The 27,380-nt window shown below is 34.6% G+C and overlaps 1 protein-coding gene across 5 annotated transcripts in view; it reads right to left on the reverse strand.

Annotated features, from left to right (window-relative positions):
- Positions 1–974: 974 nt before the first annotated feature.
- mettl25 (methyltransferase like 25) overlaps positions 975–27,380 on the reverse strand; it is a 66,335-nt gene continuing 39,929 nt past the window's right edge. The window contains exons 13-14 of one of the 5 annotated variants that reach the window (XM_015352895.2): positions 25,441–25,513; positions 975–1,474 (exon numbers count right to left, since the gene is read on the reverse strand). In XM_015352895.2, coding sequence (XP_015208381.1) covers positions 1,437–1,474; positions 25,441–25,513 — 111 coding nt within the window. In that variant the 3' untranslated portion in view covers positions 975–1,436. Of the gene's footprint in view, positions 1,475–13,822; positions 16,560–24,114; positions 25,514–27,380 lie in introns of those variants that run through there. The other 4 variants (XM_015352894.2, XM_069192233.1, XM_015352896.2 and 1 more) reach the window with 4 other exon arrangements.

The raw sequence follows: 27,380 nt of genomic DNA on the forward strand, positions 1-27,380 counted from the left end.
GGCCATGACTCTCTGTGGTCATTAAAACTCTCTTATCTCCCCCTAACACGGTTGTACTGTATTCTTTGGAGGTGATACTTGTCTATTTTTGTTTTATTGATTTGTTGACCCACAACAAATTTCCCCCAGGGGATAATACAGGTGAAATTTAAATTGAACGGCACTGTTGGACATCAGGAGTCAAGACATCAGACATACTGTAGACACCACTGACCAGAAAAAACATAGCATAGTTTGAGAATTGTCTTTACTCTCTCTCAACAATTATCCCTGTCCTTCAGTCTTTGGAACTTTCCTCTCTATTGTGTCTTTGATAGTACTCCTTTTCCTGTGTGAAAGGAGATCCTCCATCGTCACATGGATGAAAAATCTCCACAGAAGTTACTGTAGGTGCTCTCTAAAGTTAAGAAATGTTTTCTGAATACCACATACTTGTCAACACCCTCATAGTGTGTTTCATTATATACACCAATTATATGTGGCTTACAGGATTTCAAACATTTTATATTCTTTTCTGATGTTTTACATTACATTTATCTGAATTGGTGTGAGATAATTGATCTATACCTTTAAACTCTTGAAATAAAACTCTTAAAAATCAAACAATAAAACAATAAAACAGGAATATATGTTGCAAAGTTTGTCTTTAGGTTTGATACTGATAGATATATTTACAAGCATCTTCATTTCTAAAAATTGGAATAGGTAATTTGTCTGTAGTCAATATATATGTCAATATATGAAAATACACTACAGAATACTATCTAGTTAATAATCTAATAATCTAGTTATGATACATCCATCCATTTTCCTATAGTTTAATTCTTATGATCCATTTTGCATTAATATATAAAAATAATACTACTGTATGTAAAAATGATAAATGGACTTCCAACATTCTAAATAGTATTATACAAAACACCAGAACATAGTAAATATTCAATATGTTTGTTAAATGGTCAAAATGAATAAATTAAGTCTATTTGAGGTTTAGTTTTAAACCCAATAACAATTCAAATTTTTGGAATGTCATCTTTTAAAAACTGACTTATAGACATAGAAAATGTATTAAAAGCTTAGTTTTCCTTAGTTTGTGTTTGAAGAATGTTATAAGGTGAAAATTGTTGTTTTGTTTAATGATTTAACCATGATGATTCAGAAGTAAATTATGAAAGATTGAATGAGAAGAGAAAAATTACGATCTATATCATACATGATCGGGTCATTAAACTTCCTTCATTATCTGTCTTTGGATTGGTAACTGAACTTGGAATATTACAATAATAATGTTTTTTTCAGTAAATATAAATGGCTGAAGATGAGCAGAGTGGCAGCATGTTGGCACAGTTGTGAGCGTTGCTGACTTGCAATGTCAGGGCCCTGGTTTCAATTCTTGCGATGCTGCCTGTCCAGAGTTTTTATGTTCTTCCCCGTGTTCACATGGATTTCCTCTGAGTGCTCCAGTTTCCTCCTCCTGTCCAAAGACATACAGATAGGGTAACAGGCTTCTGGGAAAATTGGCCCCAGTTTGAGTGTTTATACAGTATGTGCCCTGCAATGGGCTGGCATCCCATCCAAAGTTCACAAAACCTTGCACCAGTTGCTTACCAGGACAGGTACTGGCTCCCCCACAAGCCTGTATTGCAAAATGTGGTTAGAAAATGGATTGATGGAATAGGGGCACAAAACATCATTCTTAAATGTGTGAGAAATTAAGCCATCACACCCAAAGAAGGCTCCACAGCTGAAAACATCGTGTTTCTTTTCTTCCCATTTCAGCATGGAATAAACCTTTACTTGTTCCATTGAATATATACTTCAAGAACGTTTATTATGAAGTGCAAAAGGGAAAAACATAGGTTGTCAATTTCAGTGGAATCCTGAGGCTTTCTTTTTGCTTAATATGTTATTTTATGTAAAATAAACAGACTCTCAGCATGTGACACTCTGATAACACCACAGTATTTCATTTAACTAAATCAGGCCAAGAGGTAAGTATCTTGTCATCCATAAAGTGCAAATGATTTGCATTTCCTGCCTCAGTGCTAACACCTGCACAATTATCCAACATTCAAAAACAAGGTCAAGGTTAACTCCAAACAAGGTAGTGAGATCAGATTTGTCTAGCTAAAAGGTAAAAACAACAAGAAAAACACCTACATTTGCTAACTACTGTGGCTAGGGAGATCTCAGATATGGTTGAAATACACAAAACCATAATTACATTTTAACTTAATAAAATAATCAGATAAGATTATTTTTATTCTCTAAAATCAGCCTTCAATTTTGCATAATTACGTTTCTTATTGGTAGTGTATGCCACCTCTCTTTCCTGTTCATCTGGAATGCATGCCTTGTTGAATAAGTAAAGATTATTCTTTATTATCGGTTAATAGTCACATATTTTTGTCTCACTCTGGATTTTATGTTTATTTTTTAACAATATTACTTTAAATGCCTGCAAAAAGAAAACTAGTGTACACATTGGATTTTAGTATCTCCTTTTAGTCTATGAGGATTATGGCCTGTGTAAACAATGTTAAAGTCACAATGTGTATGCTGATTTAATATACAAAGTGAACCTTTTATTTGACAGATCGTTAAAATCTGGGGATTCTTTGAGCACTGCTTGAAAAAAATACCTGTTTATTTTCCTTTGTTTTTTTAACTCGGACATATTGCAGGAAATTTGTGGTTTACGTAAATTTCTGATTTACTTTTATCTCTGAAAACAGAAAAGAAAAGTTAGTAGGATTTAATATTGCTGGAGTAGAAGCATACTTCCCACGAATGACAAAATCAGTTATTATAGTCCATGTTCTGTCCTTTTGAACTAAGGCATAAACCCACTCAAAATCATTTACATAATCAAGCTATGTACTGTAACAGCATTTTTTGTGTGGTTGAATCAGTATCCTTCCTCTGTGATCACTAAAAGTCTGTCAAACATTTGGAATGTCTGTATCCACATCCCTCATCAACTGTTGGAGTCAAGAGCATGCCCCAGACTCTGTGGTTTTTGACTGTTTCCTTTCAGAATTTTCTTTGAAAGTTCATTCACCACCTTTGTTATGTTCTCTTGTGGAAATATTGCTTTGTTGCAGCTAAGCTCTCCTTTCTGTGGCACATATCCTCAGCTAAACTTAAAGCCATCTGGCCCAATTGGCATTGTTTACACTCAAAAGTGCCTGAAAGCAAATGGCTTTGATATTCCAATTTCTACTGGCTTGTCCTCAAAAATGGGTCAACAGACTGCCTGCCATTAAGATTGCAAACAACAGACATAGCTTTGTTAGTGATATTCACCTCCTGTGCTGCTCTCACTTCATCTTATATGGCTAAGACTAAAAAGAAGACATCCCAATGCAACACTGTTCCCATAAGACACTTTGAAAATAAAGCTTATTAGGAAATTGTATGATAAGCAGTATTAGTAGTAATAACAAACATTATTCTTTGAGTCTGACTTTAGAGGAATTTATGGCACCTGGTACTCCCTTTGCCATCTTACAGTGTTCTAGATATTTGGTGATTTTTAATTAGGAATATTTGTTTGAGCATGTTACAACAGCTATAAAAACCTTATGAAACTTAAAATCCACACATTAAAAAGACACAATCTCCACCAGAAAACAAAACGGGTAAAAATGTACTGTATATTAAGTCACTTTAACATATATTTACCGAGTATAGAAAATGTGCAAAACATTCAAATTACTGAATGTTTTTTTCTTACCTGTATGGATAGTTTTCATTTGATACACATGATATTGTTTAAAATTAGTGAGAGAAAAAGAACAGATACATACAAATGGTAAAATGTATCAATGTTTTTTAGAAGCTTGGTGTCACCTTCAAAACATAAATTTAGCTTATTTGTAAGCATAAGTATAATAATTCGATCTATCTGGAAAGCAGATGGAAAATGTTCATATTCCAATCATGTAAAGATACCAAACACTAATGAATGAAATGATAAGATGAAACATAAGGTTACTCAGTTGCAAAATTGTTTAATGAAACGCTGTCCAGAATGTACAACGAAATGTAAAACCTGACATTTTTTTAATATGAACCCCATATGTCTATTTTACTGCTTTTGACAAAGGACCAATAAAGAAATTAATCTTATTTTAAATGCACACAGAATGCATTGGACTCATCCAATGAATAGATCTATATGAATGTATGATACTTTTTTTGAGGTTGGAATATACCAGGTATTAATTTGTTCTCTAACAGACTGAGACTGTATTTAAAAGGTCAAACTGACATCAGGCTAAATTAAATCTATGCCTTGTATTTCATAATATTCATAACATATAAGAAAAACAAATCTGATTTTCTACTCTTAAATTTCAATACATATTGAGATTTGAATTCATGTTTCAGTGATGACTATTATTAGACTCTTATTTTTTGTGTAACTGTGATGAACTGTGAAAAATAGGATTACCGCTTGAAAAAAATGAAGAGAATACACTTGCTGGAAAGTGCCTTGCACCCTAAGGACTTTGTTTCTTAACCTGAATGTGAACAGAACATATGGAGGATGAACACAAACCAGTTTGTCTCTTTAGTCTTAGTTTGAACCAAATCAGTTAGAAGATATTTTTAAACAGATAAAAGGGACCTTGACAGGACTTTCTCTGATACTGAAAGAAAATAAAAGCCTGATCACGACTCCAGGATGACCTGTGTTAATTAGAATAGTTTGAGTTCAGGCCTTTAATAGAGGAGAAAGCACTCAATTTTCTTATATTTTCTTATATTGAAGAATCCAGATGCAGACTATTTCGGTTCTATTAGCTCATAGTTAAGGTGAAACAATAAAGAAATGGAGAGACATTTTAGCACATTTAAGAGACTCTCATTCTCACAACACAGGAATTTACATTATTGTGCTTCCAGTCTCCAGTTTGTCATATCCTTTTAGTCATGCAAAATATGACTAAATCACCAGAATCTTTTCATAGGTGATTTCCTCAGTATTTCCTGTTTTATGTCAATAGTTTGTTTTTGGTACCTGAGGTAGAGGACACTACTTATTAAAAACACTTGGATGTCTATGATCCTGTTTACATACAGTATTGCTTACATCTTCCAGACAATGTGTGGGAGCAGTACAAAAGGCAAACAGAACGTTAGGCAACATAGTGAAAAGAATGAGAAGTTTGGTCAACATGTTACAAAACATTATATTGTTGTTATGGAATCATTCCAGAGAAGAACAACCAGATGCATACCAGGACTTCAAGGAATATCCACTGACAGGCTGAAAGAACTGAACTGTATTAGTCTTGAAAAAAGAAGACTACAAGGATACATAATACAAGTATTTAAAATTCTCAAAAGCATTAAAAAGTCAAATCCAGAGTACTTCTTCAAAATGAATAGTGAAACATGGACCAGAGAACACAAGTGGAACCTACAGAGAAGTGCATTTAAAAAAGGAGATAGGAGGCACTTCTCTACCCAAAATGATGTGGTAGTATATTACAAGCTACCACACCATGAGGCTAAAGCTGATACTTTGGCTTAATTCAAGAAACAGCTGAAAGAGATACTTGGATCTCATTATTATCCTTTCTTACATTCTTATGAACTACATCTTTCCTCGCTTAAGCACATTATTGACTTTTTTCTCTGCTAAATACCTGAGTGAAATATTCATTTAATGCATCATTCATTTCAATTTGAGTGCTTAGATATTTTCCATTATTATGCTAGAGACATTTTCTTACGTTACAGTGCTTTTGTAATACAGATTGGTTTTATTATATATTTTTGCTTCCATTACAGAATTAATTTCTATTCCTCTCTTGGCCTTTCAAATATCCCCTTTTACCGGTGTTAGCAAACTGTTATATTCATTTTCATTTACTTGATCCTGTTTTTTTTAATCATTCAAAGTCTTTTTAAAAAGAAGTTGTTACTCATTTTGTATTTTTTTCTTTGGTTGTCTTAATAGTACAGGTTATGCATTCCTTGTAATACTATAATGGGTAGATTACATTATTCAGTAAATAAGTAGACACAAATGCATTAATTTATCCTAATTTTCTTAAAATGTTATCTTGGATTTCACTTTTAAGGATATTTTCTTTGATATGTATATAATGTTAAATGAATATTTGAATGTGTCAAAAATAAATTTAAATAACTACTTTGGAAATTGTGAAATTAGAAAGCCCTTAAAGAAACTCTGAGTATGTAATAGTGAAGATCTCAACTATAGTACCTGCAGTACATTGAAATTGTTTGTTGCTATAATAAAGTATTAAATGTAAAGCAGATCTGATTAATAGTATGGTCGACAGTTGAGTAGTGAATCTGAACTAGGGATTTAGCTATTAATGTTGGCAGTGAGGAATTATGCAGAGCTGTGAAGTTGATGATAATCTTTTCCAAAAAAATCTTCATATGACAATGCTGAATCAGTTATTACAGTGTTATTACAATGGGGTGTTACAGATTAAACCAGTCATGAATAGCTGCTTAACGTCTTTGAGTAGAAGAGTGACCAAAGGGATGGGGTTGGATAATACTGATTGCAGGTTGCTACATGCACTGTAGTTGAAAAGGATGGGAGGATGACGAGTCCCAGGAAAAAATGAGAAAGGCCATCTGAAAGAAAACAAATGCAAAAGGGGTTGGGGTGCAAGGAATGGTCAGATTCCAGGGTAGGAATATTTATGGGTGTGGAAAGGAAATGTAGTAGTCAGTTTGGAGATGTCACGGAAGCCGGTCCTGACTCACGTGTAGTACATAGTTTAGGACCTTGTGCAGACTGTATGATCTGGAAGTGACTGGAAAAGGGCTGCGGGGAAAACACAGTTAGGAAAGGATGGCGAACAGGGGGTGGTGCCAACAGTGATCAGGTGCAAGGGGGGAGCGCAGGAAAACAAGTACAGGGAACAGTCCAATGTAGGAAATCTGGGGCGCAGTCCAAAATCCCAAACCAGGGAATCCATCCAAGACAGAACAATTAAAAACAGGAACAGGGACATGGAACAAGGAAATTAAACTCCGAGCACCGGACTCAGCTTGGTCAGGACGCCGATTGGAAGCCTATGCATTTAAGCTATAGGGTGACTTGATGCTAGGTGGGCCTCTGGGTGTCCGTCTTCCAATGCAGAGCCCCTAGCTTCCAGAGCACCCGGTTTAAATCACGGTGAATCCAGGGACAGGTGTACGTGATAATGAAACTAAAACACGAAAGGGTCGGAGCGCCCTCTAGAGGAGGGATGACAGGTGGGGATGGGCAGTTAGAAGTGAAAGATGGTCACTGGGGACATACAGTACACATGTAGAGAAACATTTGCAGTTAGAACATTATTCACACATCATTTTTTATAGAGTAAATCTAAAATGATTTGTTTATATGACAATAAATTGATCATTGAGTTCATTTGACTGATTGATGTAATCTTCGATGGCATTCACATGTAAAAAATGCTCCATTCATCTTTCTATGTAACACAAAGCACTTTTCTATCATGTTTGAATACTGACAATGAATACATGATGCCCAGTGATTATTTTCAGATGGAAGACATCAAATAGTATTCAAGAGTTTTTGTGAAAAGCTGATGCCAGAAACCATGACTTTCTTAATAGCTTTTCCAAGATACTGTATAGCATCCTGTTTTCTGGGATTTGGCAGTACATAATGAAGATAATGTGTCCCTCTGTATTTTAAACTCAGTTCTTTGTTTCTAAAACACATGTACAAGGCAAAAAATGTTGTGTTTAAAGCCCTATTTTCACATTTGCCGATATACTGTATGTTTACAATCAGGTTTTTAAGACCATTGACTTAAAACCTCAAAATTACAAATCCAACTCCTCCATTAAAATGTGAAACATCAAATTAAACATAAAAAAATCCATAGGAAATCTGTACAACTAAATGGGTTAAAAGTTATTTTTTGAAAACTTAGTAAGATTAGCCACTTTCTGCTAAATCCTCAATTAAGTATCTTAGAATACTTAATATTTTCTATAAAGTAATCACATTTATGTGGCTTGTGATTTTTAAAAAGTGTGTGTTTAAAGAATTAAAGTTTATTATAAACAGATCGCAACTGAAAGTTATTTTTCAGTTCCATCACATTTCTCAGCTTTTCACAGTAAAGCGCTCTAGCCAGTTATTAAAAATATATTTTCAAAGCCTAATTCCTATTCTCTGTTGGTTTAGTTTAGTGCTTAAGGGGTTAGAGGAGCTCTTTGATATGCAGTGACCTTACAGAACCCTTTTCAACTAGCTATACCTGTAGTGTCTGGGTAAGGAATTTTTGTGAGACGTGGCCGTGCTGGGACTCTGAGAATATGTTTAATGCGTGAAAGCTCCTACTGTACGTGCCAGTAACATTTTACACAAACTACCATGTAATGGTATTAATGAGTCAAACAAGCTGAAGACATGCAATAACAGTTGACTTTACCACAAAACCCAAGAGTGTTGACAGATGAGACACAACACAACACATCCTAAATTTAAATTTGTTTTATATCTCATAATTCATTTGATTTGAATTGTCATAGTGGGATCCATAATTGTATTTAGCTATGTTTTTACATTTTAGACTTGGTTTTCAACAGATTCTTCTTTAATGAATCCTATATTATTTCAAGTATTTTGGAGAGATTTCTAGATTTAAAGATCATATCCATGACATTTTTTTCATGCCTGTCTACTTAATTTTAAAGCAACATATGCCTTATTAAGATTTCTTGTTGGTAACAGTTGAAGTTTTGTTTTCTCTTTATCAGTGTCATTAACATTCATTCCCCTTGCAGAATATTAATGTAACTGTAACAGAATGTGAGGTAGTGAGAGGTGGTCTTGTGAAAAGGCCAACATCTTGATTCCAATCTCAGGTCAAGTAGTGTGAAAACTTGAATTCTGAGGCACAGCTGGTCTGAATGAATAATTGGTACTCAGAGGGAAGTGATTTTCCATGTGAAGGCAAGTGGCTGTCATGATAGGTTCTGTGTGGAATTAGCCACGCCTCTGGTCTCATTAAGAAGCTTATAAGAGAAGTTAGGAAGAAAGGCATTTTTGTTTTTGTCAAGGCTCCAATCTTGAAGAAAGGAGTGTGAATGGGATTTCTTAATGGCAATGAATCAGGCTGGTTTACAGGCCTCTGAGACTCTGCATGCTACAGAAGCTCGAGACATAGCTTTGGCTGTACATAAAGGTGTCACAAGTGCTAGAAAGGGGGGCTGAGTAACTTTGGCAGGTTCGGTAGGGCTGAAGTGTACTGTTGAGTAATGAGAATCACCAGCTAAACTAGACCTGAGTGGAAGTGTTCACACCTGGAGGTGTGGGGCTTGGCCAGGTAGCAGTGTGCCTTCACCTGTGATCGTGTGATATGATTGAGAAGACAGGCTGGCTGCTGCCTATGTTTGGTCACAGACCCTTCTCTTAAACCAGATTAGTTGGGGAGAGTATTAATGAAGTCTTTGGTGCTTAAAGTGATTAATTTTAGTGAAGACTGGTTTTGGGTGATGTGTAATTAGTCTAATGGAACATTACAGTAGCTGGTTGTGTTAGTGAATAGTGTTTAGTTTATTGAATAGGGACAGTGCATACAGTAGCTCTTAAGGTGCACCAGAGTTAGCTAACAAGTTAACTTACTTCTGTAGTCCCTGGGCAGGACACAAGCAACAAGAGTAAACATAGCCATATAAAAACATATGGTATAATATTCAAAAAAAGGTACTACAAATGGTAGAGTGCACAAAAATAATGGTATGTTTCTATCATTGTTAGAGCAGAGTGATATAAAACATGTCAAAGGAGGAGGACTACAGTACGCTTATGATTTTAAAAACTATTGAGCATTGAAGAGTAAGAATTGCCAGGTAATTTGACAGAATTAAAAGAAAAGAAGCAGTAACTCTTGGGTAGAATCAGGTGAAAAGGAGCCCCTGAGTGGGGAGCAATGTGAAAAGGAGCTAAGATCCTAGTGGGCATCGAAAAGACCAAGGCAAACCGTTTAAAATGTGGAAAACCAAGATGACACACTGTCATTATTAGAATTAAGGTGTGTGTGTGTCAGCAGTGTTCATGCATATGTGTTTTTTAATGTATCTGACACCCTTTCAGTCTATCAGGGGGGTTACCCTGATTGGTTTCATACCGTGGGTGCAGTTTGCAGTAGTGAAATGCAACCAACCATTATAATAAACAAATGTGACTAACTATTTTTCCAGCAATCCTCAGGGGTAGGGAGGCTAAAATGGAGCCTGGCTAAGCGGACACAACTGCTTCTGTCCCCAAACTGTATCTCCCTCTCTACTAATCCTGTCCTTTCACTCATTTAAACATACAGTATATAAAATACAGCTGCTTCTGGCTCCTAGCATTAGATAAACGTAGTCACGTGATTCCAAAAATCTTATCTTTGTTTCCTGTTTTGTGATAACCCTGTGTGAAACATAAATCTAAAGATGTCATTTTTAAAGCTGTTTCTAATATGTCTATTACCCAACAAACTATGTGTGTGCTGGAGAAGCCAAATTATAAAGATGAACGGCTTTAATAATCAGTTGCTAGGCTGTAATCCAGACTAACAGCGAGAGTGCGTAAATAAAAATAACTATTCAAATGAAATTTGTTTTTTGGGTCATAACTCAGCAGTTGCATGTAGATAGAAGGCCAAAATGCTGTCATTATTTGGCTTCTAAAATGGAAACTTTTTACAAGGTAACAAAGTGTGTGAAAAGTTAAAATTTTTAAGGCTACGAAGGCTTAATTTTCCCTTGTTTCCCTCTACAGTTTTTCCATTCACTTCTGCTTGCCAGTTGCATGTTTCAAATGAGGATTTAGGACAATATCATGTTTCCCATCAAAGCAATCTATTTTAGTCCCATGAATATATTCAAGACCATCCTTTTACTGTGTTCTTTTCCGATGAGATGCAAAGTCAGGAAACTGTAGTGTTTGTTTATTGCCTTGAGTACCCACGAGGACACATTGCAATTGTGTGTGTAAAAACCGCTGGGACAAAACAACAGGAAATGACAAAGGAAGGAGCGCTTTGGCTATTTTCTTAGATGTGTTTGTTTTACACGAATTTCAAAACATCTTGAAGTGCTTAATTTCATCAAGCCTGATTTATTTGTGTTGCTTCTGCTCTTAGAAGTGGCATCTTGGCTCAGTTGTTAATACTCCACCCATACATCATAGCCCCAGTATGTCGAAGGCTAAAACCCCAAGATGTTGTAGTCAAATTAATTATCTTTTTTTTTCTTGTTAATTGCATGGTAGGAAGCTTCCCAGTCCCAGTTAAATGTCGCCCTCTGCTGACCCATTGCTCTGAAAACAAAAAAGTGATGGTACAGGAAGTATTTACTATATATTGCCATTAAAGAATATTCAATATCGATTCATATTAGCCCATACTAAAACACATATGAAACATGATATAAGTTTTTAAAGTCATATAGTAGACTTCATCAAAGGTCTTTTTTACTGAATTAAAACACTTTCAGGCTTTTCTTTCAGGAAAGTAACTACAGTATATTTCCAGGAAGTCTGGATTTTTTTTTGTTTCCTTCATAAATCATTATGATTGACGAGATAAAATAAACAAGATGCAAGTACAACTTAAAAATAACTTCAAACTGTTGCTTTTGTTACTTACTGTAGACGTACTGTATGTTCAAATAGCATTGTGAAACAGATTTAATTGTACATTTTTACAGCAGAGGTTTGGCTCAGAATGACAATCTGGAAAATTTCTGATGTAACAAAAATTAATAAAATGGGGGGCTTTGTAGGAAGATATAGACAACTCAGTCTTACGGAAAGGTTTGCAAATTATAGCTGCAAGGTGAATTAAAGAAAGTTGCAAGGTGAATTAGAAAAAAATATGTAGATCAATTGTCATTTCAGAAGCACAAAATGCAGAATTTAAATTCAGGGAAGTTGTGCTTAATACACTAAATTCATTACTAGGACTGTAATATAGAATATAGTGTTAATTTCTTAACACACTGTGGTCACTATACCATGTAACATTCTTACAGACTTAGAATGTGTTCAAAGAATAACAAGAAGAATGATTCTTGAACTCAGAGCATATACAAACAGTTTAACAGATCTAAGTATCTTAAGTCTTGAGTACCCAATATTGAGATATTTAATTACATACTGTAAATGGGACATGGAAACTAAAAATAATTTTTTATAGGGTGTAGAATAGGAAATATTTTTTTACACAAAGCATTATTGATATCTGGGGCAGGCTTCCCATGCAGATGGTTGAGTCCAACACTTTTCACTTAAGAAATGGCTGGATAAAAATGTATTCGCTTTTAGACTACCAAATGAGTAAAAAAGGGTGAATGGTCTCCTCGTTTGCAAACTTTTCTATGTTCTTAAATACATTTTCATTTAGAAAAAATGTATTTTTTTGGAATGCATCCATGATTCCACAGGATTCGACAATGTGCACTGCTGTACAGTATGTATGTCTTCTTTTGAAATGTCTGGGTAATAAAGCTTTCTCTAAGTTGACTTTTAAGTTAAGGTCCTGTTAAAAGAATTTACCAAAAATGTGAACTACCTTACCGATAAGTTACAGAGACAAAGATAAATACCAGTCTAAACTATTCATCCAACGAGAGATAAAAGACAACACAGAACCCAGGTGAGGAGACATGACATGTTGCTCTACTATACATTTCCCAGTTTAGCCATTTTACATAGTGGCTTTCATGAGGCTATGTGACAGAGTCACAGAGACAGAAAAATACATTACAGTAAAATTGCAGCAGGAGTCCAATAATTGCTTTCAAAACTGTCACAGTACAGCACTGGTGCTTTGAGTCTTATTTTAAGCACACCCACGGACCCAGAGTCTCTTATTGACCTAGACAGCACATTCCATAGTCTTAGAACTTAGCAACAGAATGCTCTAATGCAAAATGTACTGTATGTAAAGTAGATTTGGGAAAAGACAGCAGAGCAACTACTGAAAGGATTCTATTAGAGGAAGTGGGATTTCATTAACTCCTTACTGATATTGTAGGACAGATACAGCCCATTTAGAAGTAAATATTAAATTACTTTATTTTAAAAAAATATACTTGACTATCTTTGGGAATATACACTTATATTACATCCTAAAAAGTGGTCAGTATCTACAGTATGTATAAAACCAATGGACAGTACAATGGCGAAATACTGTAATCTAAGGAAATGCAAAAAAACTTTAGTTTGTGTCTTTTATTGTTGGAATAATCATTGCCAGAACATATCTCTATGCATCTAGACTCATGTACTGATTGTCTGTGGGGGCCAAGCCTGATTCAAATACTAAACACAAATTTATCTTATCTCACTCATTCAAATAAAAGCCATATGTTTAATTCAGACCTCTTCCATCCATGCAGACACATGAAATGTAACTTATGTAATGAAATAACCCACAGTAACTGTCAGTAGCCATGAATAACAATAGCCAAATTAACAATAAACTGAAATTTAAGTAAAGTGAATGTGGCCCCTTTATGTCAATTTTTCAATTCTGTAAATAGTTCTTCTTGTGTATTGATGCATAATCTCCATGACAATCTTCAGTCTGATTATTAACTAACAAAGACTGATCAAAATGTCTTGAATGATGTTACCCAACTTATTCATTCCACTCACTTTATAACAGTACAATAAAAAAAGTGTACAAAGTTCAAAACATTTAATTATTATGTATAATATAATGTATATACAGTATATTGAAAATCAATTGTAGCTTTCAAATAATGACCTATGAAATTCTGCAGGATTCCATGTGACAGGAAAATGAAATTAAAAGTATCCACTTTATTATACATTTCAAACCATTTATTTAATGCAGAAGTTCATTTATCTTACATCTTGTAAAGGAAAACACAGGTGCAGGTTCTGGCTGCAAGTCAAAACATACTATTCACAGGTTTTCTGCAGGTTACAGACACTGGGATCATGCCCCTATTCCTTCAGAACATCTGCTGGCATAGACATGAAATCAAAATGTTCCCCATTTCAAATGATTGCACTCTTTAACAGGAAAAATAGCATTCCGAAAATGGATGGATGGAAAATATCGCAGTCTAATGAAAACAGAGTTATGATTACAGAATACATGTCTAATGCTGTGGGGATGAATTAATGTGTTGAAATAAAGTGCAAAGAATGTAGCGATCTGGGACTTGGCATTTCTTAATGCATTTTAATGTACAATGTATTCCAAGGCAGTAATTTTCATTACCTAATTGACTTAAATAAAAGGTCTCAGCATCAACTAGACTTTGTTCTTTTTACCTCTTTCATTATTTCCCCACAGGAGTTGAATCATCTAGAGAAAAGGTTTATTTAAACATATGGGCATACAGTATTATGTATTACACAGAGTGGCATATTGAATATCTTCCACAAATGTTTACTGTCTCGTACTTCTTTCAAGATTTGACATATACCTGTATATTGTATGTTGTCAACAATGGAAACGTACATAAAATAATTGCAGACTGTTGTATGACAGCTTCATTAGGTAACAGAACCATAGTGTAATAAAGCAAAATAACAAACTATCTTAAGCTATTGCAATAAGATCTACAGTGCAATATCAAATACAGAATGTTTCTGCTCTCTGTTCTCTAATTGCATTTACTTCTGTGACATAAAATCCCGAATGACTCAAAATTTCCTTCATTTTAACTGCAACAAGACTGAAGTCAGGCTTCTCTGCACCTCCTATCAACTGTTTAAAGGCAGTGCAAAAACTACTTGTCTTTCGTCTCAGAAATATTGTCAGACTACGTCTTATGTTTTCCCTGACTGTAGCTGAAAAGCTAGTCAATACATTTGTCTTTTCCAGAATTGATTACTGTAATGCCCTACTCACTTGGTATCTAAATCCACACTAAACAAACTTCAGTACTGTATGTCCAGAATTCACCAGCCAGAATCCTGACCAGGTTGTGTGTATGTGATTACGTTACTCCTGTCATGGAGTCCTTGCACTGGCTTCTTATCAGGTTTCATGTCTACTTCAAAATCCACATGCTTAACTTTAAGGCTATGCATGGCTGGCTTAGTATTCATAGTATCTTCCTACTGACATATTATCTTCCTACTCTCCACCTTGCAATCTTTGTACAGTTGATTCCGGACTTCTGTTGTCCCCCAAGCTTGCTTACACTCCATGGGTGACAGGGTCTTCTATCATTATACAATAAATCTCTGGAATTCTACCTCTCAGGATATCAGAAAGTCGCCTTCCCTAAATGCATTCCAATCCAGACTCAAAACCTTCTTTTTCAGAAAGGCTTTTATGTACTGTAATTGGTATCTCTGTCTGCTCCTTGCACCTTCCACTGCAATTATAATTCCTTGTGTTTCTTTCTGCTAATTTTCTTATATAATTTTCTCCTATCTTTGTTACTTTTTTAACTTTTCCTGTAAAGCATTTTGAGAAGATACTTTCAGAGGTGCTATGTAAAATAAATTGTATTATTATTATGTTGGTGTGACTAATGAAAAAAGAAAATAATCATGAACATGGCTTTAAAATTTAGAATCAAAACATACATTAAAAATAGATGCTTCTGTTGCAGATATCATGCAGTGCATTATTAATAATGATTTGCACGTTCCAGGGTAGGCAGTGCTAAATAAGTGTGAGAGTGGGTACAGTATGTGTCAGGAATTATGATAAAACAATGCTAGGTTTACTTGTTGGATGGATGCATGTGTAGCATGTGAAACTAGTTAATTCTCATTAAGAATTGGAACTGTTTTAGCATCATTAATTTAGTAGTATTAAATACAATATAGTAGTGTTATATATGCACTGTACAGTATATATTATACAGTATATGTGCCATTTATCTTTTTAAGCTCTGAGTTTTCTATGAAAGTTCTCTTATGCTCTATAAATACTATACATTTCAGTTACTTTATTAATCATTCATACTGTTAAAATATTTTTGTATTAATAGCTTCATTTCTAAACAACATAAGAATGTAATTCTGATATAATTCAGTCCTTCATATAATGAAGTGTCACATCATGTTGATGCATTTTACATAGCAGTACTTTTGAGTTTTATATCTCTTTTATAGTCTTCAAACAGTAATTTAATTTCCTTATCTGGAATATAGAAAATCAATGGTACTGCATGTGGAAGGAGAAGATAATGTTATGAATTGACAAAAATAAGCAGCGTGTGTCAAATTTAATAACAATCTTTTCATCTTGGAAACCAGAAAATTATGTAACCACACATGCAGATCAGGACAATGGCTGGTAAAGTATTTATGGGATCTGCTAGGAAAACATACATGTGCAGACCTTCTGGAAGATGTACATCATCTTGTTGAACAGTGAAAATGACAGGAAAAGCCTCACTGGTTTGTTTTGATAAAAGTAAGGAATTAAAACAAAGCCATCTCTAATTTCTGTTGTATCTCTGCCAAGAATTTTAGGATGGTCCACGTGCCCCCAGGAGACAGCCGTGATCAAGTGTCCTGACAGTCTTCAAAGCATACTATTCCATGACGTCTGCTATTAGGAAAGGAAGGAGAATAATTTAGGTATTTTAAAATGTGTCCAGTTTTTTTTTCACTTGACCATATGGTATAGGTGATTGCATCTCCAGTCCAGCTTATGAATGCAATGCAAGATTTACAACTTTGCTTTTAAAGTTTACTGAATAAAATGTTGCAGCTGTTGTGTTCATGGAACATTAAATTCAAACATAAGTGGAAAAGAAAGAAATCACCTTAAAATCAGTTTACCAGGTATTCCAGAGCCATTATTAAGGTGGCCTGTTAAAATGCTGTTCTGGAATTGACTTTTTCTTCAATTGTGTGATTGAACACTTTGGATTTTCAGTCCGGAATGATGTGTGCACTGTATGAAGAGAGGCAAGGTGATGTGGGATTGAACATCACTAACAGTAAATGCAAAACCAGCTGTGGTAAACTTTTCAATCTTCAGGGCCCTGTTGCGAAGAGCCTAAAGAATTCTTATTATTTTGAACAGAAAGCCAACTCCTACGTGTATTCAAACAGCTTAGATTTCTGAAGACGTTGACTTGCCTGCTGTTATGTCGGATTAACTTCACTGCTGTGTTTTAATAAAAAATAACCAACAGAACCTTCTTTCATAACATTTGATTTTTCTTTTTGTCCACTTTTATTCTATATAAAACACAGTATGGTTTTGTAAGGGCCCTGAGACTCCCCTCAGCCTTTTATTAACATTAATACTTTATCATGAAACACTTTCCCCAGCCATTAAGCTTCTGAAAGACACCCAAGTGAGCTTTCTTTTTGTTGAGTGAACTTAAAATATATGATCCAAATCTATAGCTGAGGGGCTGTATTTTTTCCCAGCATGACTGAGAAAATGAAAGACATTGGTCATAACCATTTACGAGCTGAACACAGTGACAGGAAAAATACCCCCCTCCCAAACTGAGTAAGATTTTATAGTGGGAGACCTTTCTCAGTTGGGACAAAATAAATATAGTAGATGTCAATTCTTAAAGTATTCATATTGGCAGGCAAGCAAACAGAATAAATCATGATTCCTGTTTAAAAAAAGGATAATTATGTTAATAGAGAAACAGTGTAAAGATCTGGTACAATTCTAATTAGGCTTTTGGGAAAAATGAACTTTGACACAGTTCCAAAAATCGGATTAATATTTAGGATCAGACATGGAAAGGTATGAATTGTCTTATTGTGCTTGAAAAAAATTAATAGTACGAGATTAATAAGGAGTAAAACAAGATGAAAGGGTGTAGTTACAAAGATAACAAAAAACCTGCTAATCTTGGGAAATCGTTTTTAAATAGAAGGATTTTAAAATAAATAACATGACAACAAATAACCACGTTTTGAATCTGGAGTATTAACACTATAAAAAAACAGACATATCAAACCCATTGAAGAGTGGTAAACAAAGAGAGTTGTGGTAGACACAAAAGAGGAAGATGGACAGAGGTTCAATGCTACTGCAGCAATCAAAATGTTTAAAGTACAAAGCCACTTATCTCCACAAGAAAAATTCTTTATAGCGGGTCCCACATGATCAACAGAAAGTTTTATTTAAGCACAATACACACGCTGACATGCTCAGACAAAAAAACGTAATCCTTTGAGACATTTCTCTACAGTACTGCCAAATTCTGTGTGTGAAATAATCTAGGGGGTTATCTTGTATGAACAGTTTGGTCAAGGTCCTGCAATAACATTTGCGGCATTACGTTGGGGTGTGTCCAGTGTGGAGTTGGAGCCCTGGATGAAGGGCTATGCCTTGGCTTTGTAGTCACAGCTGTTCAGGCTGTTAGACGATGAGCCACAGCTGTGAGGGCTCTATAAAGGCACACCGGACATGCCCCAAAGGAATGAGCAGGGCAACCCCCGGAAGGCGAGGATTATTTTCACCAGCAGTCCTGGAGAAGATTGTACCCCCATAAGGCCGTCGTTATTTTTTTCTTTTTGCCTGGCCCGTCACGTATCTTCACCGGGGCAGACAGACCTTTTTCGCACACTGAGTTTTTATTTTGTTTTTGGCCTTGCGCACCTTGATTTTCCAGACAGGACCCTGTTAATGTCCAGTCTCGCCACTGCTGTGCTAGCGGTTCTTCTTTTTCCCAGGCTGGACCCTGTTGAATAGGGTAAGCCCAGCCTTGATATGCGGCACACCTTCTTTTTTGGTTAATTCTTCACCCTTTTTTGTGTTATTTTCGGTTCCTGCTAACCTTACACCCTCAGTTAGGGGCGTTGACCTTTTACCGTTGCTCACTGCGGCTCCACCCACTCCCACGGTGTTACACATTTCTATGAGGTTTAGGTCAAGACTTTGACTTGGCCAATGCAAAATGCAAAACTTCTTCTTTAGCCATTATTTTGCATTATCTGCTTGTATGTTAAGGATTTTTGTCTTGCTGTCTGACCCATTTTATGTTTAGATTCAGATGATGAATGGATGCCCTGACACTTTCCTCAAGAAATTTGTCTTTGTGACTCTGAGCCAATGATGGCAAGACATCAGGTTGCACCATGTACCATTGAAGGTTGGGAAGATCTTTATTTTCTGGTAAGCTGTGTTTAATTTTACCACACAAAACATTTCTCATTGTGGCCGAAACATTCAACTTATGACTTGTCTCTGGTGAGAACATTCTTTAAGTAGTCTTGTGAATTATTCAGGTGCCTTTTGGTGAACTTGCGATTTGTGACAATGTTTTTTTTAAGAAAGCAATGCTATTTTTTGTTTTCCTGGCTATCCTCCCATGAAAACCATCCCAATTTAGTATTTTCCTGATGGGTGAGGAATGAACACTAACATTAGCTGCAATTAGTGAGGTCTGCAGATGCTTAGAGGTTACTCTGGGGTTCTTTGTGACTTCATGGATTATTTTTTGGGTTGCTCTTGGGGAGATCTTGGCAGGATGAACACCCAGAGATAGCGTCATCATGGTCTTGAATATTTTCCATTCGTACACTGTCTGACAGTGGAAGGATGGAGCCCCATTTATATTAGGAAAGGTTTCATAACCCTCTCCAGTCTGATGAGCATTAACTGCTCTTTTTCTGAGGTCCTCTGAAATCTCTTTTAATAATGACATGGCATGCTTACACTTGTATGATTAATCGAATCGAAATGGTATTAATCAGTTGTATGATTAATACCAAACTGACAAAGTTGCTTGCCCTAACAGAGGACAGAGCTGCCCAGATTCTTTCCTTGTTAACTATCCAATTATTTAACCACGATTCTAATTATCCCTGTAATTGTGCCAAGTAACCAAAGGGCTCTCTTATTTCACATACACTGCTTTTTAATTATTCTTTTTTTTTCTTCTAACAACAATACATCTCAAACAACATTGAATTTAAACTCTTTTGGTTATACAAGAAAAAACTGTGAAGCTGTGATTTCCATGATTGTATTGCGGCATCACAAACTTTTCTCAACACTGTACCCAAGTATTTCATTTCCATGTAGAAATATAAAAAAATCCTAAAACAAATCTCTCATAAATCTGATGTGGTCTCCTAAATGTATACAGTGGTCTACAGTGTGTTTTATTTATGGGTGGTTGAATGGGAATTTATCCCTCAATCCAATAAAGGCTTCTATTTATGAAAACAGTAGCTTTTAAAGACTGTAATTTATATGCCAGTTAAATCCTTTCGATGGCAGACAATTTAGTCATTGTTTTGAACATGCCATTGAATGAAAGCAGGAGCTCAGGCAATGAGACCCTTTGGGATGTTTTTCATGCCTACGTGAAGAGGATTTGAAATGTACAGTAGGATCTGATTTTTTGGGATATTTATAATATGCAATTTTATGTAAAGACCAAAACCATTAGAATAGGTAAAATATGAACTTTTATGTTTTCAAAAAAGCTAACAAAATTCCCCTTAATATTTAAATAAGTGATTTATGAAAGATGAAATGAAATGAAAGATGAAGATAAAAACTGTAATTTTAAAATACTGCAAAGTAAATTACTAAATAACGCTTACAGTAGCACGGTATGATTTCTGCTACTAGGTCAAATCAAGTGTAGTCTAAGACTGGTTTCCTAATTTGTTGAAAAACTAAATTTGAACAAAAATGTTTACCAAGAGCCACAATTAAACCAATCATGCACTTAAATAGAAAATATGAAATTGTCTTGTCATACTTGTTTATGTTATAAACAATAGTTTATCCAAAATAGTTTTGATTGGATATCAAAGAAATTTAACTTGTCACTTTCATCAGATCCTCAAAGGCATTGACAAAGTTAATCCATCAGAATTCTCTATGCTGAACAGTGAAACACACATTTTGATAAGTTACATTTTCAGTAAAGTTAAGAAAAATAAAATTAACTATTCTCAACTGGCATCCTATCCAGGATGTGTCTTGTCTTGCTCATTGTTTGCCAAGTAAGGCTCTCTTATTTCACATACACTGCTTTACCATGACCATTTATTTGACTAGGTGATTAGTGAAAATGGATGAAGTGAACTACAATCAGGTTATTAACTATTACCACCTTTAATGTAGATTTATAAGATATACATTGCACACTCCTTTTTAAGCTGTTGTATTTGCAGTAGCTCTTAACATTGTTAACACCCCCTGATAACACTCACCTGTCCTACATTATGATACCTGGATTAACTCAGGACTAGAAGAAAGTGTCAGAGAGACAGTATGTCCCACACCCAGGACAGAGGGCATAGCAAAGCCAGTTAGTGAGAATCGTATGTAAAGAGACAGTGTACTGATGCAACTTACCTTTTAGGCACAGTCTGAGAAAAATGCAGGGACTTATGAATAAAGGACATACTGTAATTAGGAGACGGAAAAGGAAGACAAACTTCAGGAAAACACTGAAACACTAAATGAAAACATCCAAGTGCAGCCTACAATTATGTAAGGTTAGGTTTGTCACACTGGTTAAATATATATATATTATTTTCAAAAATATTTTAATTAGTCGTGCACAAACTACACCATTCCAAAAAGGACAGACAGTGGTATTAAGTAAAAGTACACACTGGTTGTTTAAAGATTTGTGGAGATATTTTGCATAATTGTATTGAAAACAACATGAAAAATAAGGACCTCAATACAGTATATACTAAGGCAAAACATGGAAAATTGATATATTATTCAAGATTTTTGATAATTAGTACTACTTCTCTAGGATATCTGTATCATCTATTTTTTCATACATCTCACATTTAATCACATACTGTAGGCTAATTGATCTGTCACTGACTTTTCTAGCTTTTAAAACAGAACTGTCTAATATTGGTTGGTCCTGGAGGGCTATTGTCTTTAAAACAAATAAAATATTTAGTAATTACTTTGAACTCTGAACAAATTTCTGGGTTCTATAACCTCAGTCAGATGTGTGGAATGTAAATAATTGGAAATCTACAGAACACAGTCACAGTCACTCTTCTTTGGGAATGCTTAGTTGTGTTGAGCTTTTGTGTTTGTTGTCACATACTACACTTTTAAACTTACGGTTTGCCGAATCTGTTTCACTAAATAATAAAAAATCTCCTCATTAAAAATAAAGCAAGCCCCATTAATCCCTTGAGCACAGTTTACCGGTGATGTGGATAACTAATCTTAGTCCTTTTAACTTGCATTTTATGTTGAATTTACCAATATACAGTATGTGTATGTGGCATTTTTATCATCTGTTGATAAAGACATCCCACCAATATTCTTTTCATTACTAGTTTCATTACAACTGTGGTTAATAATGATAGAAATATCTTACATCAGAGGCAAATGAATTACTTTTAGTGGATTTAGTGAGGACACAAAGACTGCTAATTGCTTTTTAAAGGGAGATAATGTTGTAAAATAAACACAAAAAAGTACAATATTATTGATAGTGTAATTTCCCCCTGAGTCTAGACATCATAGTTGGTCACCAACTATGAGCTGTTTGGACAGAAATAAGGCTGCAACCACTTAATAGGCAAGAGGAGAGAATGGATGGATACCATTATACCACATCATGTAGAACACAAATGAATAATTGCAGAAATGTATTAAAAAGGTCAAATAAAACAAGATGTTGAATTAAAGGCATCAGTAAGCCTCAGTAATTAAAAGCTCATTTGGACCAGACCCAAAAATCACAGGGGTCCTCCAGGCCCAGAGTGGAGAACCATTGGATTATGAAAACAAAATAGCTTATTTTTTCAAATGAATATTTTTTAAACATAAAAAAATTAATATGTAGACTTTGATTTTTATTTAATCCGTTTGGTTTTCTTTTAATACCCACCCCAATTGGAAAATACAATTGTTTATGAATATACCTCACTGCAAGGTGTTTTATAAGAAGTAGTTTGTAGTTTGTCCCCTCTGCAATAAAACTGCTCAATGAATATATGTAAACGTAGTCCTCCCTACTTCCCATTTATTTATCAATTTATTTATGTATTACATACTGTAGTTGTAATTTCATGTGATTTTATGGGACTGTTTGTGTTTTGCTTGTGTGTTTTGTACTTCTATGGGAGAAGCGAAAGACATATTTCTATAGCAATGGACAATAAAGTATCTATCTATTTAGGTCGTTCAAATATGGGCTGTGAGAGTCATATCCTTCTTATTTAGACTCAAAGCCTCACATAGGCCATTGCAGAGTTTGCATTGTTTGGAGAACAGACTTTGGAGAACAGATTCACAGGCTCCTAGCACATCACAGGAGAGGCTGCTCTGGCACAGGGAGCCGAGTGAACACTGGATGACTCAAGCCTACTGAAGTCTAGTGGCATTCCTCCATTCGATGCTTGGAAACTTCTAGGTACAGTCGGCTAGTGACATACTCCAGATTCCAACTGCTGCTGTCATGACTTCAGGGCACAATGCAAGCTCCAAACGTGACTTCAATGATAATCCATTTTTGGGAAAGACTCTGCAAAGTTTATTTTAAAAGCGTAGCATTTTAAAGTAAATGATAGCTTTCTTTTGTATGTAGGTTAAATAAATATGTACTTTCAGCGATGTTTTAGACAGTGCCAATAAATGTTTTTAAAATGTGCCATTTATATCATAATCATTGGCACAGTTTTGCATTTTTCCATGCCCATCTCCTGTTCATTCTCCATTCTCTCCCTATGTTTTTTCTTGCTACTGTAAGGACACTTATGACTTCATAGTGTTACCAGGTGCTAGAGAAAAGTGGCAGCACACATTACCTCAACACTTTCAAGCACCTCTTCAAAGCTCTTCTGTTTGGGATTTGTAGATCTCTACACTCTACACCTGCTGTACACCATTTTCATCACAGATATTCAATTTACTGTATAGTAATTCTTCCAGAAAAATCCAAATCGTGCACTGATTTTTTTAAAGAATGAAAACTGTAGTTTATTGCACTCATACATTACAGTAATTAAAATGCACTGCATTTCTAAGTGGTCTAGGACCAAAAAGTATCTGGTATTAGTGGATCCTTAACACAAACTGTATATGTTTTGACATATGCATTCATCCATTATTTCACAGACCTCACAATTATTTTGTAGAAAGCTAGATATAAAGTGTCAACATTATATATATTACACAAAAATAATAACACCATTTTATTATATGGCACACAGTTTTGATTTACTTTAACAAAACAAAAACATCTGACTGTGATACATGTTTTTCTTCCCTTTTTGTAACATACAATGTTGACAACAGTTACAGTTTTCCCACATTTCTAAAGTATAACATGGCAAACACTAAAGCTATTTTGTGCTGGTTTAAATTTCCATGTTCTAGCTACTACTAGTTGTTTATTAACATAAGTAATTTTATTACTGTTCCCGATAGCTGTGTTGTATGGATTAAGATTTGTACCTTTACATTTACAAGTTTACAAGTACAAAATGGGAGGGAAGTTTTTTTTTCCGTTGAAACAAAAAGCTTTAAAGGTCAACCTGCAAGTATGTTTTGTGAAGTAATTTTGTTTCACACTATGAGTATGAACATAGAATAATGAAAACAGTTCAAGCAGAAGTGAATCGCCTTTAGTTCAAGATCTCAACGAGGCAATGTAAGATTATTAGATTTGTAGCAATTAAAATTACTAGTTAAGACTTAACAGACAGTGAAGACTAAGAGACACTGTTACTGTTTATTCACCAAATATTTACATACAAGCCAGACTAATTTTTAAAATGAAAAGAAGTGAAAAACTGCATACCATACTGCAAATTGTACTCTTAGAATTTTAATTTAGATTTAGATATAATAGATATAATTTTTAACTTTAGATTTAGTTTCCTGACTTCCTGGCTTTTACAAAAATCCATTCCATTACAAGACGTACAACAAAACAGGTTTTACTTGAAAAGATAACAAAAGCAAATGTTCTTTTTCTATAGCACAGGAGCAAGCATCTGTCAAGATCCTACAAAGGCAAAAGCAGATGCTGTTTGGAACTGAATAAAGAATTAGAGAAAAAAACTGATCAATAAACCTTCAGAATTCACTCATCCGTATTTCTTTTCAAATCACATAATGAACTGACTACAACGTTTTCTTTTCTGTATGAAAACTATTTTCTGTTTTCTTTTACCTTGTCATTCAAAATTCTCCACTGAAAAAAACGGGTAATGTACACATGAGGATTTCAGTAATAAATCACACTTTTAAGAGATGAAAGATTTATGTTATATTATTGGTTTGGGTATTCTTTGGAATGTCATTTGCATCTTAAACCCTAAAAAGCTCCAGAGAATACAATATATCACAGTGAAAATTATACTGAATTCAAATGTCTTGAAATACATTTAAATGTTTTTTTTTTCATAGCAGGAAATAACAGAAAAATCACAATACCATATTTTTGATTCACCTCAAAAACATAAAAGAAAAAAAAATCCTTTTGACTAACGTCTTTTGATACCTATGACTCCAAAGCATCTTGGTGACATCAGTGGGTCAAACAGCTGCACCAATGCAGAAAATGACACGTTATCCTGAAAGAAAGAAAACATTGTTTCTTTCCAGTTCCTGAGCAAGACATGCTTTCATAAATTTCCTTCTCCATTTTTTAAAAATTTATTTCAATTGCAGTTAAAGCTAGACAACTAGAATACAACTGCAATAGTGTGTGATTTAGTTATATCAACTATTTCAAAGATCATGGAAGTAGAAAGCATAAATAATGTGCATAATTAAGAACATTTTCATTATTTAATTATATAATTTAAATGCAAACCTATTTTAAAAGACATTTTCAAATGGTTAAATCCTAAAAAATATTTGCTTTAGTGTGTTTCAAATAAAATATCACATATCACATTTGTATTTCTCCAACTCTTTTTTTCCCATTAAGATTAAAGGAATAACAATTTTGGTTTAGGGCGCTTCATTTAAAGTGCAACACAAACAGGAAGATTTATTTTTCCAGTTTTCTGTGGAATTTAGTTTCTAATGAATAAATCTTTGAATGTTGTAAGACATCAGACATACTGTATCTGTTTGTTTGCAGATCAGTAAACAAACATAAGCTCAAAAATCAAGAGGCACTTAAGGTTACATTACAAGAAACATACATTTTTAGTTGTTGTTTTTTGATTACGTGGCTTAGTGTTGCGCCATCTTCCCCTGACTAAACCTAAACTCAGATGTTTGGATGATGCTGGTTCCCATCCATGTTTATGAAGACTGGTAATCTTGTTCATCAGCAGGCAAAACTAAGAAGCTATGTTTCTCTTATGTCTCCAGTATTCCTTTCAATTAGAAAAACATTGAGCTTTTTCATTTTTTTGTGGTTTAAAATAATTATACAAAATCTAAGGTATGTAGTTACCTATGTTTAACAATCCTTTAGTGCTTTTTAATCGAGATTGTTTTCATTCTTCAGCATGGGTTCATTATTGCCAAAAATCAGTCAGTTACAGTATCTGTGGTATTATTCAATCTATTCAAACAATCTCGTTTAATTAGTATACTTCACCACTACTTTGGCTACATATTTACGTAAGTTTAGAAAAAATATATAGAACATCGATATGAAGGAAATCAGGACATTTCTTTCAGGAAATGTTTTTTTCTCTTAAATGAAGAGATCTCATTCTGTGTTAAATCTGCTAAACCCCTCATAAATATGAACCTTAAGATTCTGATTTAGTTTTCCAATATTACATATTTTGTGTTGAGTAAGATGGGGATCATTTACAGTATAGAGCAAGACATATTTAAGATTAGTGATGAAGATTTGCTCGTATGTACCGACCTTTGTATGTGAATGGAGAAACACAAGTATCAACTGCTGTTCACAGGCAATGAGAAGTAAGCCGATTTCTCAAGGGAAAAAACAAATTATTTTTTCCCCTTCAAGTTCAAAGCAATTTCATGTCCAATAAGTGGGAAAGAAAATACAGCACATAAATCAGGTAGATTGTAATCAACCACAAAGTGTGCCACATACATCAAAATGAAAGCAGATATTTAAGAGATCATTTGACTTCTTTTATTGTCCTGCCAGTGTTGCTCTTGCCACAGATTAAGTCCTGAGGCAAACGTTTGCCTAGAAAAATACATATTTCCACGTTAACCTTTATTGACCTTTAAGAGTACACCCATCAATTGGAATGTGCATCCCAACCTGAGGTGACAAGCTTCTTGCTTCTGTTATCATAAGCTCTGGCATGGGAATATTATACTAATGTCTATAAACTATTTATATGAGCATATCTCTAAAATCTGTTCATGATGGGGAGCTTAGGACACTCTTTATACACAGATTTCATAATAACAGACATTACTTTCCTCCTACACAAGCCCACCACCCAGGGATAAAAGATAGCAGCGTTGCCTCTCTGTCTGTTCAGTTCTGGC

Source organism: Lepisosteus oculatus, chromosome 7 (genome assembly GCF_040954835.1).
Source record: "Lepisosteus oculatus isolate fLepOcu1 chromosome 7, fLepOcu1.hap2, whole genome shotgun sequence".
Classification (NCBI taxonomy): Eukaryota; Metazoa; Chordata; class Actinopteri; order Semionotiformes; family Lepisosteidae; genus Lepisosteus; species Lepisosteus oculatus.